Source organism: Onychostoma macrolepis, chromosome 21 (genome assembly GCF_012432095.1).
Source record: "Onychostoma macrolepis isolate SWU-2019 chromosome 21, ASM1243209v1, whole genome shotgun sequence".
Taxonomy (NCBI): domain Eukaryota; kingdom Metazoa; phylum Chordata; class Actinopteri; order Cypriniformes; family Cyprinidae; genus Onychostoma; species Onychostoma macrolepis.
The window spans coordinates 19,567,955-19,587,181 of record NC_081175.1 but is presented as its reverse complement, the minus strand read 5'-3'; the positions used below and the strand labels follow the sequence as shown (position 1 = coordinate 19,587,181).

At 36.2% G+C, this 19,227-nt stretch overlaps 1 protein-coding gene across 2 annotated transcripts; it reads left to right on the top strand.

The window, feature by feature from the left end:
• The first annotated feature begins 828 nt into the window (after positions 1-828).
• fam169ab (family with sequence similarity 169 member Ab) lies at positions 829-18,967 on the top strand. Of its 2 annotated transcripts, none has more exons than XM_058759176.1 (13): positions 829-1,004; positions 8,117-8,253; positions 8,630-8,729; positions 8,887-8,972; positions 9,793-9,964; positions 13,359-13,538; positions 13,742-13,864; positions 14,066-14,160; positions 14,658-14,700; positions 14,794-14,911; positions 15,733-15,892; positions 16,137-16,301; positions 17,068-18,967. In XM_058759176.1, exons 2-13 carry the CDS (start codon positions 8,119-8,121, stop codon positions 18,016-18,018), a joined length of 2,328 nt encoding a protein of 775 aa, XP_058615159.1. In that variant the 5' UTR covers positions 829-1,004; positions 8,117-8,118; the 3' UTR covers positions 18,019-18,967. The 2 variants fall into 2 exon arrangements, with proteins under 2 accessions (XP_058615159.1, XP_058615160.1); XM_058759177.1 differs by lacking the exon at positions 829-1,004 and adding an exon at positions 1,022-1,266.
• Positions 18,968-19,227: the final 260 nt, after the last annotated feature.

Sequence of the window (19,227 nt, the reverse complement as noted above, 5' to 3'; positions counted from 1 at the left end):
AATATTTGTCATGCCAATAAAGTATCTTGTTATTTTTATTATTTAATTATTATTTCTTATATGTGTAATTTTAGTATTATTTATATTAGATTATACAGTATTATAGTATTTGTAGTATTATTTTTCCATATTAATTTTAATTTCAGAAATATGATTGTCATTTTTATCTGTTTTTTATAGTTTAACTATTTCACTTGTTTTATATTTTATTTCCGTTTTATTTTTAATAATGGTTAACCAGATTCATGTTTTCCACAATTTAGTTTTAATTTTTCTCTTTCATTCATTCAAGCTTACAGAAATCTTAATAGGCCTACCCATCATAGCATAACCTAAACCTTAATCTATAATTAAAATATGAACCTATTAGAAAACTTTTCTACAGCTTGTTTGAACTAAATCTGTTAAATCGTTTTATTTATTTGTGCAGCATGTTTTTCAGCAATTGATCCTTTATTTTACATGTCTGATTGCTCTTTATGCCCTGTTAACACATTTCTTTGAATGATCAATTTCTCAATCTGCAAACCAGCTATTTTTATACAAATGAAAACAGCGTTTAGCCTGATGTAGCCAATGCAAGACTTAAGTCTATTTTTACACCTCCACTGACAAAGTTATCCTCTTGCTCCTATACGTCACATTCTACACATGACGCCCTATGAAAGACTTTTCCTTATGCACTACAGCCTTCAAAGATTGCCTTTCGTCACAATTTCATCTATAACTTTATATCATTTTGATTGATTGGAGTATAGTTTGCCTCTCATGACACTTAAACGTAAAATAAATATAGTAATCTCCTCAAATCCTGTACTTTGGAGACATTTGAGACCTCTCACATCCCGTAGAAAGCAGCTCCACGTGCGCGCGCAGGGCTAACCGCGTCCCCGAGCTGACGCTATTAACAACAAGCGGAGGATCCGTGATAATATCGGCTATTGGTTAAACCTGCTCAACGGGAAATATAAAACACATAAAATCATATCGTGAGCAGGATTAAGGTGAGTCGACAGTTTTCCTTCATTCGTGTGCATGGTGCATAGTTTATCGCTTGTTGCGAAAACGAACTGAACTGGCACGGCCCAGTATTGGGGGGGATGCAGTTTATTTAGATGTCTGAGATGAAATATACTTAGTAATAATCGATTATTTAAGATTATCTCTTTCACAATGGGTCAGGAGTGGTCGTATTTGAGACGTTGCGCTGAAATGTTACATTACATTTCTGGACATTTCTGGATTGAGATGTGCATGCGACTTCAGGTGAGGCGCACTAATATTGGGTAAAATATGAGCGTGCGCACTCACGCACTTTACGAAACTCGTGTTTACTTTCCGATTTCTTTTCATTTTCAATAACTGATGTCATTAAGTGATTGACAGGTCTGGACGCATTTATTTCTTCTTCTTATTATTATTATTTAGAATTGTTTTAATTTATTTATTTTTTAGATAGTTGGGATTCTTCAGTCTTTACCTTCTTGTAAATGTTATAGTGATAAAATATCTTAATTTTATTAATGCTTTAGTTGAGTCAGGGCGAGTTTTTTGTTGATCAGCATGATAGAGCAGCATGATGTGGAAACGTTTTCTGACACACCCCCTCAGTTTGGATCGCTCCCTGCAGTTTGTGTAAATGTGACAGACAGAACAAAGATGCTTCATTTCTCATTTTAATCAATTTCATGACAAATTGGTGCTTATTTTGAATAAAGTTCAATTAGTCAGTGGAGGTCACAAACTGCCAGCTAGCGATGTCGAATTCGTAAACGAATCGTCACTTAAGACGGCTCTTTTCGATGATTCTGTTGAAGCGGTGCAATAATAAGATTTGTTCACGAAGCTGTCGGATCTTCAAAACAACTTGAATTATTAAACCGATCAAACACGATAACTGATAAGTGAACCAAATTGACTAATCAGACAAAAAAGTTTTTACTTTAATACAAAATGTTAATATAAACATACTGGGCATGTGTTGAATTCTGCACTGTGCTTGATGAATCCGTTTTAGAACCGATTCTTTAAAATGAACTGTTCGAAAGAACCGATTCGCGACTTCCCATAACTGGAGCTTGTTGTGAGGGGGTATTCATGTCATAGCGTATCCTCCTTCCATGGAAAGAGAACACTGTGTTCTTTTTGAACGAAAGAGGAGACGGGTTCTGTTAAAAGTTTCAGATATTAGTTTTGAACTTCAGACAATAAACTGATAATTGCATGCTTTTGCTGACATCAATTGATGCAGACATTTTTTTATTCTACCACCAGAATAGAAAGAACACAATTTAATATAGTTTGATTTGTTAACAGTAACTGTGTGTATATGTTTACCGACACGTGATCACTAATTCGTCTCTATAAAATCTGTTAAATATATTTTTATTCTGCATTTTAACCTTCAGAGTTAAACCATTATGTAGTTTGCTTTCTGGTCATGTCCTTTTTTGACCAAACCAGTTCAATCCAGCACCAGAATTCAAACAACTTGCCCTCCCCTTAGAAACCTCACAATCTCACACACACCCTCCTTGTTTTTATGAGCACAGCGTCCCTCCACTGCCTGTGATGTGTTTCTCTTGTGAATTGTTATCTTTCACTCTAGTTTGAGTTGTCATCTTTCACTGTCAGTTCTTAATTAAATCGCCCAACAAGTTGGAATGTTGTAAGACATGATTTGCGTTGTCTTGATAGCCTTCCACCTTAATTGTGCCGAGTCAACATTAGTGTTGATTAACTATGAGAAAGAGGCATTGCCTCCAGAATTTTCCTTTTGTGCTTAACTGCTAATGCTGTCTGACAGTGTGTGAATATGAGAGAATGAAGGTACTGGCTCATTTGTTATGTAACGATAACTGTGGTGACCATGTTCACACAGGCATACTGTCCACTTATCAGGCCAGATGACTAGGCCTCTGTACTGTCATAGCTGTTTTTATATAAAAGAGACTGGGGCTAGTTGTCACAAAGGCTATACATCAATAACTGTAAGGTTGTTTTTTTTTTTTTTTTTTAATCTGAGCCTTAGACCAACCTGTCTTCACTTCCACGTGCAGTGGCTGTAATGCAATAATAACACCCCCTGCTGATTTTGGCCTTGGATTTATTAAGTTAATTGGCTTTATCTGCTCTACTTGCGTGATACTACAACCGAGACAAGAATAGATTCAAAAGCCCTCAGTGAACCATGGCTGTGGACCCAGAATAGGGGGTTTCAGATCACTAGCTTTACTCAGAGTGGGGGGGTTGCCTTTGTTTTGGCCAGACCACTGGTATTTTGGAATGCTGGATTCCATATGTGCTTAGTTGAAGACATAAAGTGTGTATTGTAAAGAGAGAGAAGAATATGGCATATTAGAATGATTTCTAAGGGATCATGAGACACTAAAGAAAGACTGGAGTAGGCTGCAAATTCAACTTCGCAAACACAGAAATGAATTACTAGAATTTAAAATGGAATGAAGTAGAAAACTGTAATACTGTGAAATTATAAGAGAATTTCACAGTATTACTGTTTTATTATTGATCATAAATGGTGAGCATAAAGGCAAATTCAGTTCACTTGCAGGTTCAATAATTTCACTACAACTACAGTGTTAATAATAATAATCAATGAACCCTTTTTATCTGCGCTATTTCAAAAAAATTTCAGAGAAATTGCTAATGTGACCACACTTTGAGAGTCCTCTTTAAAAAACATTAAAAAATATCACCTTTGCATGGTAGTGTACCCTGAATTATTATGCTTGGATATATTTATGAGATGGATATAGATACAGGTAGTAGGTTCCAGCTCATAAAGCTCTCTCTGTCTGCATATGCTCAGAGCAGAGAGTGCTGGGGACCCCAGACGTTTGTTTCCGGCTTTTCCTGTAGACAGCTGTTACGCAACATGTGCCGCTGCACAACATGCTATTGGTGATTTTGCCTTCAGCTATAGAATGCTCATGAAGCTTCATTTAGACTCATGGTAAAGTTTAATTTAACAGCAAGCAAAGTAAAAGGAAAAGCATTTTAAAAATCAGTCTTTTTATATGATATTCGTTGGATAATGCATGTATATTACATTAAAAAACATGCAGCAAGCAAAGTGTTTATAGGCTAAAAAAAATTCTGTCTCAACTAGTTTTATTTAAAGATGTAGAGTGAAATTTTTCCACCTTTAATGTAAATACTAAATATTTTTGTGCATTCTGCCTTGCTATGATCCTTGTTATTTTCGCAGCAAATATAAGTTGCTTACTCTGATAGTTTGCAGGCCACTCTGAGTCTCAGGTCCTGTGGTGCGCACTGCGGCCCTCTGGCACATGTAAAGAGATCATGCATTCCTCTGGAAGAATGCAGGATGTCATGGGGGTGTTTTGGTGGCTGGTTGGGTTTTTGTGGCTCACGGCTGTTGTGTATGTGTGAGTGTGCTTGTATGGACAGACATAATATTGATTTCTTGTGTGTGCCGAGTCCTTGAAAATCACAGCTGTAGAATCTGGAACGATTTAACAAGGCAGTCATAATTTCAATGGCAACCATCAATAGATTCCGTTTCAAAGATCACATCACTTACAAGTATAAGTTTTGAAGGATTTTAAACTTTTAATTGTTACTTTTTGTTAAATTCCCAAAAAAATCTAAAAACCTTACTGGCCCCTGGATGCTAAAAAAGTGGATTTAGATTTGTTAAAGCAGTGAAGCTTGGCTGTGTGTATATATGTGAGCAAGCATTTGTGTGTGTTACTGTTCGGTCTGATTGTCAGCATGACACAGATAGTTGTTGACAGTAGGGGATTCATTGAGGCCAGCTGAGGATGGACAGCAGCCAACTATGATGTTCAGGATAGTGTCTGCACTGCTGGAACAGAGACTGTGTATTTATGAATTTGTGTTTTGTCTCCGCTTTGTTTGCATATAATATATTTATATGGTCCAAATTGCATGTGCAGGAACTTTGAGTTAGTGTGAGAACCGTTTTCTCATTAGAGTTGAAGTGTCAAAACGAAACCTTGGCTCCAATATCTAGTTAATTAATAGAGATCTTAGGTCATGCACACATACAAATGTGTAAGCATCCCTTATTACTATTGAATTTTTCTGTACCCAAACTGATTCTTGAGATTTAATGTTGAAAAGTCCAAAAATTTTTATGCTTACTTACACTAAACAAAGCTCAATGTTCAACTTTTATTTTAATGCTCAACTTCATTTTAATGAAAAATAACAAATGAAAAATATATATAATCATAATCTATGACAAAAATACTATTATAAACTAGGTTAGTGGATAATTCGGCAGCAAAAGTTATTCTAGAAAAATCATGAGTGCACAATTTTATAAAATCTAAACGTTTAGAGAAATAACATTATTTAGTGGGGAACAAATAAAAGTGAATAAGTGTAGGACTAAGTCTGGTAAAATGTTACACATTGCTCTTTGTATTGTTGTAAAATACATTAATTAAAAACAAGTGAATATATATATTTCTCTCCGCAGCGGAGAGCAGAGTTTACTTGAACTTGACTTAAATATTCATGTGTACCTCAAATTAAAGTATGGAACGGCTTCAGACCACTTGAAATATAGTGCACAAAAACTTGCTATGGGTTTGGTCCCCCTCAGCTATAGGGGTGGGCGATGTTTGAGCAGTACAGCCAAACTAATTTCCCTATTATAAAGACAAAGCCTTTCAAGGTAACAAAATATAAAAAAGTATGGCGGATATTTAGGCCAAAGTGGGTGAAGATAAAAATCGTTGTCATTGTTTTATCTTTGTTATTAAAAAATGAGAGCAAAGAGACACATTACAAATACACATAATATACAAATAAAATAAACAGTGTTCTATTTTCAGGTAGTCTACAATAGGTGTATTTAGCAGGAGCATTCAAGAATTGAATTGAACAAATATAAAAATAAAACACTATATAGATTGATTCCTATTAAATCAACTGTATTAACGTTTTTCAGTCAAGAGTAGTGAGTGATTTTTCTCTTTGTGTTTGGTGTTTTATTAACATTAAAGGAATAATTCACCCCAAAATTAAAATAGGCTAGTGTTTGATTTTTATACCTTCATTTACTCACTCAAAAGTTGTTTTAAACCTGAACGAGTTTTTTTCTGCTGAAAATAAATGCTATTTTAAAGAATGTGTAGAACGGTTGCTGGTCTACAGTGACTTCCATAGTATTTTTTTCCCTTCTGTTAAAGTCAATGTGAACCAGCAACTGTTTGGTTAGCCACATTCTTCAAAATATCTTCTTTTGTGTTCAGCACAAGAAATAAATTATTACAGGTTTGGGACAACATGTGAGAGTAAATAATGACAGAAATTTTATTTTAGGGTGAACTATCCCTTTAATTACAGTCGGCAGCATGTTTAGTACTGTCCCTTTAAGACCTGCACGCATCTAATATAGGCACGCATGCGTTTCTCTCGGATGTTTACTTTCATTTTAGACATAACCAACTGAGTCTATACATAAACATTGTGTGTTTTGACAGTATTAGCACAAAACATAACTTAGTTCAGTAATCAGGCACTGTTTGACTGGCTTTTTAGAGCACGCACTTTGGGTGTATGTGCTCAGAAAAGGCGCTCGTCAGAACAGCACACGAATGAAACATTTAACCAGTCTTTGAAGCAGATGCAAATAATGTACTTTTGTGACTGCGAATAAGTGCAGTATCCCGTGAGAGTAACTCTACCGCTGAGTTAACACTGATGTGAATGTATGTGGCGTTGTACAGTATATAGAGACGGCGGCGCCAGAACTGCAGCTGATAGAATGCGCGCTGAAGTACCATACTACGATATTTCTTCAAAAAAGCAGATTGTGGAGACATTTTTATAGTTCACCATCAAAAATCGTCATATCGAACCGCAAAGGGCACTTTACCGTCAGACCTCAAAGGGGCAGGGGCTCGAGCCCCCTTGGCCCCCCCCTTGTGCACGCCACTGCTGCCATTCATTCATTCATTCATTCACACAGAGACTCGCAGAACATGCGGGATTCATATCTGAATCGACTTTTGCGGCTTAATATTTACAGATACTAGTCCATGTCGCGATTTGATTAAAGTGTGACGACCTACTTTTGATTAATTCATCCAAACTTTGACAAATTCCGTGACATTCCGTGCTAAACTGTAAACTCCGTTTTTACAACTGGATTCCGAGATTCCGTCCGCGTTTTCTGCATCGCGGAAATCATAGGTCCGTACGCGTCAAGAACCGGGTCGACCGGGTGCTCGGTACCACCGGTACTTAAAAAAACCTGGTACCATGACGTTTTCATTTTTTTAGTACCGGATTTAGTCTCGTCTGACCGATACCCGATCCGGCAGAAAATGCCAGTATCGGAGCCGATACCAATACTGATACTGAGTATCAGATTGATGCATCCCTAAAAAATTACAGTTGAACCACTGATGTCACATGGACTATTTTAATTATGTCCTTACTACCTTTCTGGGGCTTGAACGTGTCAGTTGTGTTGCCATCTATGGCAGGTCAGAAAACTGTCAGATTTCATCAAAAAATATCTTACGGGTTTGGAATGACATGAGGGTGAGTAATTAATGATAGAATTTTCATTTTTGGGTGAACTATCCCTTTTAAGTGACAATATTCTGAAGTATCTGTACAACCCTATGGAACAATGATGCTGAATGACCCAAAGAAGGATTTGAAGAACCCAAAAATAAAAAAAACTATTTTGACAATAGGGGTTTTATACAGTGATCACAAGAACAAAATGACATTTTGTTGTTGACTAGTAACTGCTCAACAGACTGGAAGCTCAATGGTGAAAGGACCATATAAAATGGAAGCGTGTGAGGGTTGTTTTGTTTGAGATTTTGATGATATTAAAAGATATTTGGTCATGCAAAGATGACATAAGAGGCAATAGCAAGATAGTTTAACATTTATTTCTAATAATAAATTGTTTCTGTTGCTTTAAATAAAAGTGGTTTCTCACTCATCAGTATGTTAATTTGCTTGCATGTAGAAAGCATTTTGAAAGAAATTAGCCATGAATGAAAATTTGACAGAATAAATTATTAAAAATAAACAAACAGAGCACAGAAGTTGCCATTTTTATGACCTCTGACCCCTGCAGGGATGGAGTTCCCTGTAGATGTATTGCTGTCTGGCAGACATGAGGACTTGGAAAGTTCAGCCCAGAGCTACATGAACAAACTGCTCTACAGCAACCCAGATAACACACAATACCTTACCCTACCCAGCATGAGAAAGGTAAAACACACACACACACACACACACACACAGTCTGGTATTTGTAGTTTACAGCTCAGATAATGTGGAGAATATCAAATCATACTGAAAAAGAAACTTTTCTGTGCAAAGTTATAGGCCTATCCAATTAAAAAAAAATGGCATATGTAATGTATCTCCTAAAATGACCATAATGTGTTGAGAACATTGTTACATCTCAAATTATACACTGAAGAATCTGTTTTACTAAAAAAATATGTAAGTGCTTTTTAACATCTTTCTTTTTTTTGCATTTAATCCCTTTAAAAACTGGCCCCATTCACTTCCTTTGTGCCTCACCAACAATTAAATTGTAGCCTTGCATATTCCTTTAAGAATACTGTTCTGGCTCTTTTAGATCCGGATCAGTCCTGCCAATGTTGGGTTTGTTCCTCTTTATGGAGCCAATCTGAAACACAAAGTCCTGGCTCTGTTTGCTCCTGAGGACCAGTTCACAGGTAGCCCACTTTTCTGCCCCTTTTACCCATCACAATAACGTTATGAATGGATTTTATGACAATAACATCATGGATAAACTTCTAGGAAAGTCACATTTGAATTTCTTTAGCATTTTATTTACCTTTATTCCACCTTACCTCCCTTTTTTTATTCTAGCTGTGGCATTGTTCTTGGCTGATCAGTGGTACGCAGTGGAAGATATTCTCAGAACGTCAAATCCTGCGAGAGAAGGCCTTGTAAAGGTAATCTTTCATTTTTTATTTTTTATTTTTTGGAAAGCTTAGCATTGAACTTCTTAAATGAAATTATTCAGACACATTTTTGTATTTTGAACAGTGTCTATTCAGAATGTCACTTCTTTGCCAAGTCAATAAAAAGCAGAAATCTGGCATTTTCTTCGGTGCCTTGTTAAGGACTTGCAAATGTTCTCAAGCACTCCTACGATGATCTTGTTTTTTTTTATTTATTTTTTTTATATATAAAATGTATTTTAGTATGTGTGTGTGAATGTTTAATTATAGAGAGAGAGAGGAGGAAACAAAAGCAAGGTTTGAGCAGTGAAATGTAGTGGTTTGGCCAAACAAATAATTGCAAACAGGCAGTAGTTTGTGGCTGATCAGTGAGAGGTGTTTTTGTTTTTGTTCCACGCTTTGCATACATAGGCTTGCTTTAGAAAATATATTTAGAAATATTTTTAAATGTACACAGGCATTCACTCACTCACTTAAAAATACACAAGGCACCCATTTTCTTTATGCTTGCACTTGCTCATTCCACTGTATTGTGGAGCGTAACACACTCCATATGTTGTAATATCCTGTATTATCCAGTCTGGATTTCCTCTGCAGGAATGTCATCTTTATAACTTGACTGTTACATTATGTTGTACACCGGTTTAATTTTGGCATGAAATGAAGATTTACCCTACTTATTTTCTAAATCTTTTTTTTTTTTTTTACATGTAATTTTTAATCAAAACATAACTCGATTTCCCAGTGAAACTTCAGATACAATTTCTAAAACACAATTTAATCGCTTTTATGAATAATTGCATTTGGGCAGGTAAGGTCTGTGGGCGAGAGGATTGTCTTATATGTGCTAAACCGCATCATTTACCGGACTGTGGAAATGGGTTCTAATGAGGTGCCGTTCCTGTGCCACGGAGAAGACGTCTTTGCCAAAATCCTCTGGAAGAATGGAGAAGCGGTGGGCTTCTACTCTGTCAAATCTAAAGGTCGGTCCTTCTCCCTGGAGAGTCTGGCAGTGCTGTAGATGCATTGCTCATTCTGCCCAATGTATGAGTAAGTTTACTTCATAAAATAATCTACAGTGTCTTCATTAAAGGATGAGTGAGAAATGAAACTAGGCCTTGCCTAGTTTATAAGACGGCAAGCTCACAAGCTTCTGTGTTGTGGCTTAGTAATAAAGATCTTGGTTTGTACAAAAAGGTTATAGATTCAAAGGCAAAAGGTGTATTATTATTTTTGTTATTAGTACAGAGAAAGGATTGATATACCGGTACCTAGAAAACATATGGTAGCCCATTTCTGCATAAGAAAAAATTCATGCTTTGGTAAATGATAGTTATTATTATTATAGTATGATGTATTATCAGTCAATCATAAGAGAAGTAGTCAATTATAACAAAGTCGTAATTATAATGAAAAATTAGAAAACAGAAGTGGCACTTCATTAAAATGAGGACTAGTTTTGTCATAATTATGACTTATCTAATAATTGTGACTTGCTATGTTGTAATAATGACTTATTCAGACATTTTATATCATAATTATGACTCATAATTTAGACATATCTCATTGTTATGACTTAGTATCTCTGTTTCAAATGTCATATTTATGACTTATTAATTTTTATGTCAAGAATTTGGCATTTTATGTCATTTTTACTTCTCAAAATTTAGATTTTTTTTTTACATTTATTATTTAGTGAAACGGCTATAATTTTCTGTAGGTAATTATATTGGATATGATGATGATGATGATGATGATGATCATTATTATTAATATTATTATCCAACAGAGTTGGGTATAACGCGTTACACAGTAACTGTAACTGCCCTTTAAGAAATCACCGGAGAATGTGAGCTAAAATGCAGACGAGTCCTACAACATTTAGATGCAATGAAAGGTTGCCTATCATATTTCAAAATATTGCACTCCACATATGTTAGTCTGGCATTATAGTTTGGGAAAAGCTCAACAAGTAAATGTGTACAAGTTTGTCAAAGTAATACTACTATAAGTAAAAATAAATGACTTAATGACGCTGGATTAAGCCACGCATTCTTCTTCTGAGGTAAATTCAAGGCTCATTCCTCACAGTGCGTCGTCTTCCAAAAACGAAAACTAGCCGAGATGAACTTGAATCTTTCTTTGTTTACAGAGGGGATGTGGACATTTACAGGTGCTGGTCATATAATTAGAATATCATCAAAAAGTTGATTTATTTCACTAATTCCAATCAAAAAGTGAAACTTGTATATTATATTCATTCATTACACACAGACTGATATATTTCAAATGTTTATTTCTTTTAATTTTGATGATTAGAGCTTACAGCTCATGAAAGTCAAAAATCAGTATCTCAAAATATTAGAATATTTACATTTGAGTTTGAATAAATGACCATCCCTACAGTATAAATTCTGGGTATCTCTTGTTCTTTGAAACCACAATAATGGGGAAGACTGCTGACTTGGCAATGATCCAGAAGACGAACATTGACACCCTCCACAAAGAGGGTAAGTCACAGAAGGTCATTACTGAAAGGTGTGGCTGTTTACAGAGTGCTGTATCAAAGCATATTAAATGCAAAGTTGACTGGAAGGAAGAATTTGGGTAGGAAAAGGTGCACAAGCAACAGGGATGACCGCAAGCTTGAGAATAAAGTCAAGCAAAGCCGATTCAAACACTTGGGAGAGCTTCACAAGGAGAGAACTGAACCTGGAGTCAGTGCATCAAGAGTCACCACGCTCAGACGTCTTCAAGAAAAGGGCTACCAAGCCACTTCTGAACCAGAGACAACGTCAGAAGCATCTTAACTGGGCTGTGGAGAAAAAGAACTGGACTGTTGCTCAGTGGTCCAAAGTTCTCTTTTCAGATGAAAGTAAATTTTGCATTTCATTTGAAAATCAAGGTCCCAGAGTCTGAAGGAAGAGTGGAGAGGCACAGAATCCATGTTGCTTGAAGTCCAGTGTGAAGTTTCCACAGTCAGTGATGATTTGGGCTGCCATGTCATCTGCTGGTGTTGGTCCACTGTGTTTTCTGAAGTTCACAGTCAACGCAGCCATCTACCAGGACATTTTAGAGCACTTCATGCTTCCTTCTGTTGACAAGCTTTATGGAGATGCTGATTTCATTTTCCAGCAGGACTTGGCACCTGCCCACACTGCCAAAGGTACCAAAAGCTGGTTCAATGACCATAGTGTTACTGTGCTTGATTGGCCAGCAAACTCGCCTGACCTGAACCTCATAGAGAATCTATGGGGTATTGTCAAGAGGAAGATGAGAGACACCAGACCCAACAATGCAGATGAGCTGAAGGCCGCTATCAAAGAAACCTGGGCTCTCATAACACCTGAGCAGTGCCACAGACTGATCGACTCCATGCCACGCCGCATTGCTGCAGTAATTCAGGCAAAAGGAGCCCCAACTAAGTATTGAGTGCTGTACATGCTCATACTTTTCATGTTCATACTTTTCAGTTGGCCAAGATTTCTAAAAATCCATTCTTTGTATTGGTCTTAAGTAATATTCTAATTTTCTGAGATGCTGAATTTGGGATTTTCCTTAGTTGTCAGTTATAATCATCAAAATTAAAAGAAATAAACATTTGAAATATGTCAGTCTGCGTGTAATGAATGAATATAATATACAAGTTTCACTTTTTTAATGGAATTAGTGAAATAAATCAACTTTTTGATGATATTCTAATTATATGACCAGCACCTGTAGATGTTCACACGTCTCAAGCCTGTTTTCGAGTGGATGATTATCTTATAGCGTGCGACGTGCATGGGCATGATTACATTATAGGTGAGCTCAGACAGGAAAGACTGCACCTTGTGTTGGTTTTATATGGATTATTTTATCAGATAATATTTGTTTTCGTCATGACTTCATTTAAAAATAGACACTTCAAGCTTTCTTTAGATGTATTTCTCATGTCATTTTCGTATTTCGCACCCTATTTGTTTTCTTTATTTTACTTTGTTGATATGGGAGTGTATACAAATAATACTTTTAATTTTTCAGTCAATATTAAATTAATGAAACAACTGATTTTCTCTTTGTAGTGTATTTTTTTTGTTTTAGGTTTGATAACTTGAAAAGTAAAGTAAATTTGAAAGTAAAATAATCTGATTACTTTTTAAATGCAGTAATCAGTAATCAAATTACACTTTTAAAGAAGTAGTTTGTAGTGGATTACTTTTTTTTGAGTAACTTACCCAACATTGTTATCCAATATAATTTAACTGTTCATGAAAATAAGTGTCACTGTTCAAGATAAACTATATTTTTGATAGTATTGCAGATGGAAACTAGTGTAACATGCAGTGATTTTGCACCAGACATTTCTTCCATCTGTTGTGTTTGTTCTCCCTACAGGTAGCTTGTGTAATAGCTTTGTGAGCCAGTGCTACCTACTTCCAGTCATGGACTCTATATTTGTGCGGAAGGATCACCGTGGTAACGGTCATGGCTTGCAGATGTTGGAGGACTTTGTGGACTCCTTTAAAGATGACGAACTGGGCTTGAAATACCCTTTAACACCAGCAATGCAAAAGGGTCAGAAATCTTCTTTACTTCTTTGTAGTTTTAAATGCCCCTTTACTAGTTTGTAACCTTATACTCTACAAGGAAGGACAAAGATTTTAATAAGGTGACCGACAGTGTAGAACTTATTTGTAAATAAATATAAAGAGCTACGTTTCTTTAAAATGTTTTACTAAATGTGTATATAAAGAGTAATTAAAAAAAATATGCTCCAGTATGCAGACAGTACCTGAGCACATACCCGGCCGATGTGGACCTGCTTTGGGAGGTGGAAGGAGTTGGAGGTCCCTACCAGAAAGTGAAAGTGGCCAGCAAACTTGGCTCCATGACACTACAATGTAAGTGCCTCTTCCTGGGTCATATCTGCCACTGACCCTCTTGAAACTCCTAACAGTTGTGGGGTTGTTTCTCAAAATGGCAGCTTTTACCAGTATATCTCATTGTTCATTGCAAGTGGCATCACACTATCAGCTCAGTTTCACATCTTTACTTGATTTTATAGGTTAGATTTTAGATTTGTTGTGTCCATCTCCATACAGGTAACCACAGCTCATGGGCAGCAGAAGAAAACAAAAACGGAGAGGTTGCGGTTAATGAGGTGGAAATGACCGAGGAGAGCTGCCTGGACATCACGGTAAATTTGATCCTGTCTTTATGTCGTATATCTAGATGTTTTTCTAGATTGTTTTTTAGCTTTATTAGCCGTAGGGCTAAAGAGACACTTCTCAGAAACACATTTTAGCTTGTCTACAGTTACTGTAACTCTAATTTTCCCTTTATTATGTGTAATATGTGTGTCTCTGTTTTTTTAATAACACTATGATAGGGTTTTTCTGCATTAAAAGATTATTCAACCTAATTTTGAGTATCTGTTACTGAACTGAAGGTTTGTGTTTAGTTTCAGTATAAGAAACACATTTGAATAGTTTCTGGTGGATATGAACCTATTATACAGGGCTCCTTTTAGTCAGACATCCCACAGACTAGTTTATCTGGGAAATGTTTAGTTTTGCATATGCTTGCTTCATTGTTGTGCTTTTTTCTGAATTTGAGATATTTGCATGTAGGTATTTATAGAATCTGTTAACCCTTGACTGAGTAGAGTGAATTGTTTTCATTTTGGTTTTACAGGAGGATGTGGTGGTGGTCAACAAACATCTCAAAGTAGCAGAAGGTTTGGATTTGTGTTCAATTTATGATTCTAAAACACCCAGTTTAAGTGGGTGTTAAAGCCTTTTCTTTTTTTTTTTTCATCTTCTCGCTGTAGAAATTAGTGACTTGCCCATTTCCACACGCACACGGAGCAGCGAACGCAAACAAAAGAAAAGGCCACGGGAAGAACCAGAAGAGAGTGCTGTGGAGAACCGACCTGAAAAAATCAACAGGTCTCTAAAAACGCCTCGCATATTACACCTCATTGACTGGTTGCTTTCAGAGGTTATCCTTAAGATTACAGTAATGGAGATTTACTCGTGTTCCACTGAGATAAAATGTGTAATAATATCATAATGCAGCAGATGGGTTCTTAAAATGACCCTCCACCATGGGTCTGATAGTAAACTGTTGATATTAAATCCTGACTGGAATAAAATGTTACATATGTAAAGTGTATTAAATGTGGGAAAAATCCCATAGACCCAAACCGTTTGGGGAGTGACCCAAACCATATCTAAGGACTAGAAAACCCTAGAAACCACATAGAAACATTTAATTTATTATAGATTCATTTTTTTAAATAATACATCAACTAATGACAAATTATGCAATTTGAAATAGTTTTGTATTTGTACATGTAAAAATGATTAACATTAAACCTAGATTAAGAAATCATTTAATTCATGATACACTACCATTCAAAGTTTGGGGTCTGTACGGTATTTTTTTAAATGTTAAATAATGTTATTTATTTATTTTTTAATTTGATAAACAATACAGTGAAATTTTAACATTGTAAAAAATTATATATATATATTTAAACAATTTTTCTTTTTAAAAAAAAAAAAAACAATCCTGTGATGGCAAAGCTGAATTTTCAGTCGTAATTGTCACATGATACTTTATAAATCATTATTATGCAGATATAGTGCTCGGTTTCTTATTATCAATTTCAAAAACAGTTGTACCAGAAAATGTAATGTATAATTCTAAAAAGACCGAATTACTGTATTGTCCTCTTTGTCATTTATTACCTGTATATTGAATTTAGAGTGGTCGAACCAGAAACAGAGACTGAACCTGATGCTGTCATGCCAGAGACTAAAGAACACATGGATGGAGAAAGTGGAGGAGGAGAAGATGGAGCAGCAACCTCTGTCCAGGTGGAGGAGGCTGCATCCAATGAGGCCCCTGTAGACACAGAAATTCTGGTGAGGGACAGCAACAACCTTTGTTGGTTGTCTTATCTGGTACACTTATTTCATCACTGGTTTAATATGAGGCCAAACAAGTTGGCTTACAACAGTTGCCAAAAATGCCAATGCAAATTATGTTTGTGGTTTATAAATCAGTATGTTCTCTGAGCCAGAGGTGCAAATTTTGTGAATGTCAGTTCACACATACAGATTTGTACACACCCAAATCAGGTATTGAGTTCTCTGTTTCTCTGTGAAGGTGGCAGAAGTCAATGGAGAAATGACTGACAGTCAAGAAGAGGAGAATGTGGGGTCAGCAGTCACAACAGAGGATGCACAGGCCACGCAAGAGCTCCCTCTAGAGGCTGAACCTGTCATCCAAAATGGCACTGCTGAGGAGATGGAGGCAGAGGGAGAAGCACAGGTAAACTGTTTAATTCAGGTTAAGGTCAAGGTTGTACTGTTACATGATTTGAGCAATCTGTATACACTATTTGTGTCATTTAAAGTTTTTTAAAAGATGTCTCATGCATATATATTTGAGAAAATGCTGTAAAAACAGCAATAGTGTGAAATATGTTAACAATTTAAAATAACTGTTTTCTGTTGTAATATATTTTAGAACAAGTCATTTATTCCTGTGTTGGCAAAGCTTAATATTCAGCAGCCATTACTCCAGGCTTCAGTGTCATGATCCTTCAGACATTTTTTGGAAACTGTTTTTGTGGAAATACTTTTTTTTTTCAGGATTCTAAGAGTTCAAAAGAAGAGCATTTATTTAAAATGATTTTTATTTTATTACTTTTTTTTTTTTTTTACCATTTTAATGCATTTTTTGCAGAATAAAAATATAAATTTTTATAATAAAATAAAAATAAATTATAATATAATAAATTGCACCCAAAGTAAAATTTAAATAAATTCAATTTTAATTTTTAATAAAGAATACTGATAACATTGTCACAAAATCATGTCAGATCTGTGGCATAGCAGTCAGCGTGCTCTAATATGTTGAGCTGTGGTGCTAACATGAGCACTACAAATTCAAACCCTACTCACAACATTTTCTAATCTCTTCCTGAATATTTGGAAAAATTGAATGCATAGTGTTTTTTTTAACTCAGAACATCAGTGTCACTACTTTTTAGACTATAACTAAACATATTTATTATCTGGTTTGTCTTGTTAAGGATGGCATCATTGACACCCCTAAAGAGTCTGAAGTAGTGGAGCAGATCGACCAAGAACTTGTTACTGAGGAGAAACAGGGCACAGAGGCAGACGTTCCTTCTCCAGTTGAGGAGGAAGAGGAAGTTCAGCAGGAACTTCCTGCAGTTGAGGAATTAGCTCCTGCAGTTGAGGAAGTAGCTCCTGCAGTTGAGGAAGTAGCTCCTGCAGTTGAGGAAACCGAAGACACTGATCATCCACCAGCTGTTCCTGAGGCGCCAGTCATTCCGGCCGACCTGGTTGAGTGTGTTTCCTCTGTGCAGGACAGTGATGCAGTAGAGGAACCATCTGCTCCTGAGCTAGAAGCTCCACAGGAGGAGACATCTGCTTCTCCTAGTGCAGCAGGTGAAGAAGAGGTCATTATAGAGACAGTGGAGCCAGCTGTGAACCAACAAGATGAGACTGCCTCTGATGAGCCACTTGAGACCGAGGAAAGCCAACCTGCAACAGAGGACTCCGGAAAAGAGGAGCCAGAGGATGAGAAATTACCTGAGATAGATGAAAACAATGAACGGAAAGAAGAGGAGGACACTGCCACCACTGAAGATGATGATGATGATGATGATTATGAGTGGAAAAGTTCAGATGAAACTCACGATTCTCCTCCTGGGGTTCGAGTTCTTCGAGGAGGCAGGATCAAACCCGTCCCGCCAACACCCAAACGCACATCCAGTAGACTGAGTAAAGCTGTGGTCATACAGGTGGTGGATGAGGAATTTGATGAAGAAGAGGAGGAGGAAGAAAAGCTCACAAGCACCGAAGAGGAGAAGGGGAGCACAGAGGAAGATGAAGCTGCCGAACACAATTCGGGAGAAGAGGAGGAGCCTCCGGTGATTGACAGGAGAGTCTTGCGGAGGAAAACCAAAGTGATCCAGTCCACACCCACAAAAGCAAAAAAACGCAGTAAAAACTGATTTCATTCATTCTCCGTGACACTCCAGTACACTCCATTAAAAAAACAGTAAGTTAGTAGGCACTACTTAGTACACACATATACCACGATCTGTACTAGAGAGTATTGAGCGTCTTTTATACTTGGGTTAGGGTTTATAACAGGCAGTGTTTACATCTAGTTTTTGGTTTTGGTTCAGGTTTTGTTTTATGACTAAAAGAGAAAATTAAAACAATATTATTTCATATTAATATGTTTTAAGCACAGTCCTTGATTTACAATGCTGACTGCTCACAATTATAACTGTGATTTTAAGCTCCTTTACTTTTGATTTACCTGATGCTTATTGAATGCAGCTTAAACTGCTTATAAAAAAGCAGCTATAAGTTTGCAAATTTACAATGTGAAGATCTAGGCGTGCTGCTGTGGATTGAGTTTCACCATTATAGTTTCAGATTTTGTTCTCACAAATGTTTTGATTTCAATTTTATTTCGCCTCACACACAATAATGTTTTAAGGAGGTCCTTTCACATTTGTAACTACCTTTCAGATGATTATGATGGGTTATTAAATTTGTTCTCAAAATTACTTGAATTAAGGCATTGCTGTGCACACCCATACATGCACACCTACATATGTACATGTATTCACACATAAATATGCAAGTATGTTTATACCTGAGGAAAGTGCAGGTTTATAGTTTACATGAAGGCTAAATGTTAACCGTATGGTAAATTTATATTGCGTGTTTAGCATCCAAAACAGATTTGTGTTTAAATATCTTAATGTCTTATTTTAAGTACCAACTATAGAGTATAAATTAAGCTGAAAACTAGTACATAAAATATGAGTGGTGGATCTTTATGATTTTGGCTTTAAGTAATGTAATACTCGTTGACACCCGTTAGCATTTTACTCATGTTGTGTTTCGTTGACATTTTTCGTTCTGCGTATCCTTGTCCCCCCCCCCCACCCAAAAAAAACCCATCTAAACCCACTTGTTATTAAAAAACGCATATATACGTCTAATGTTTTGTTAAAGCTGTGAAAGAAACGCTCACACATTTCAGTTTTTGAGTTTTAATATGGGTGACCACATGAGGGCGCACTTGGATGTTAAAAAAGCCATTGCGGGAGTCTCTTCACACTCTTTCAAGACTGTTGTTTGTCTTTGCCGTTATCTCATTGTTGACACCTGAGGTCAGTTGCTTGCATTTTTTTTTTTTTATA

Bases quoted from the DNA above. Each gene is read 5' to 3' on its own strand.
- fam169ab (XM_058759176.1), top strand. From the start codon at position 8,119: ATGGAGTTCCCTGTAGATGTATTGCTGTCTGGCAGACATGAGGACTTG. The intron at 8,254-8,629 runs GTAAAACACACA...TGGCTCTTTTAG, and splicing joins CCCTACCCAGCATGAGAAAG to ATCCGGATCAGTCCTGCCAA. The intron at 14,912-15,732 runs GTCTCTAAAAAC...TATTGAATTTAG, and splicing joins CGACCTGAAAAAATCAACAG to AGTGGTCGAACCAGAAACAG.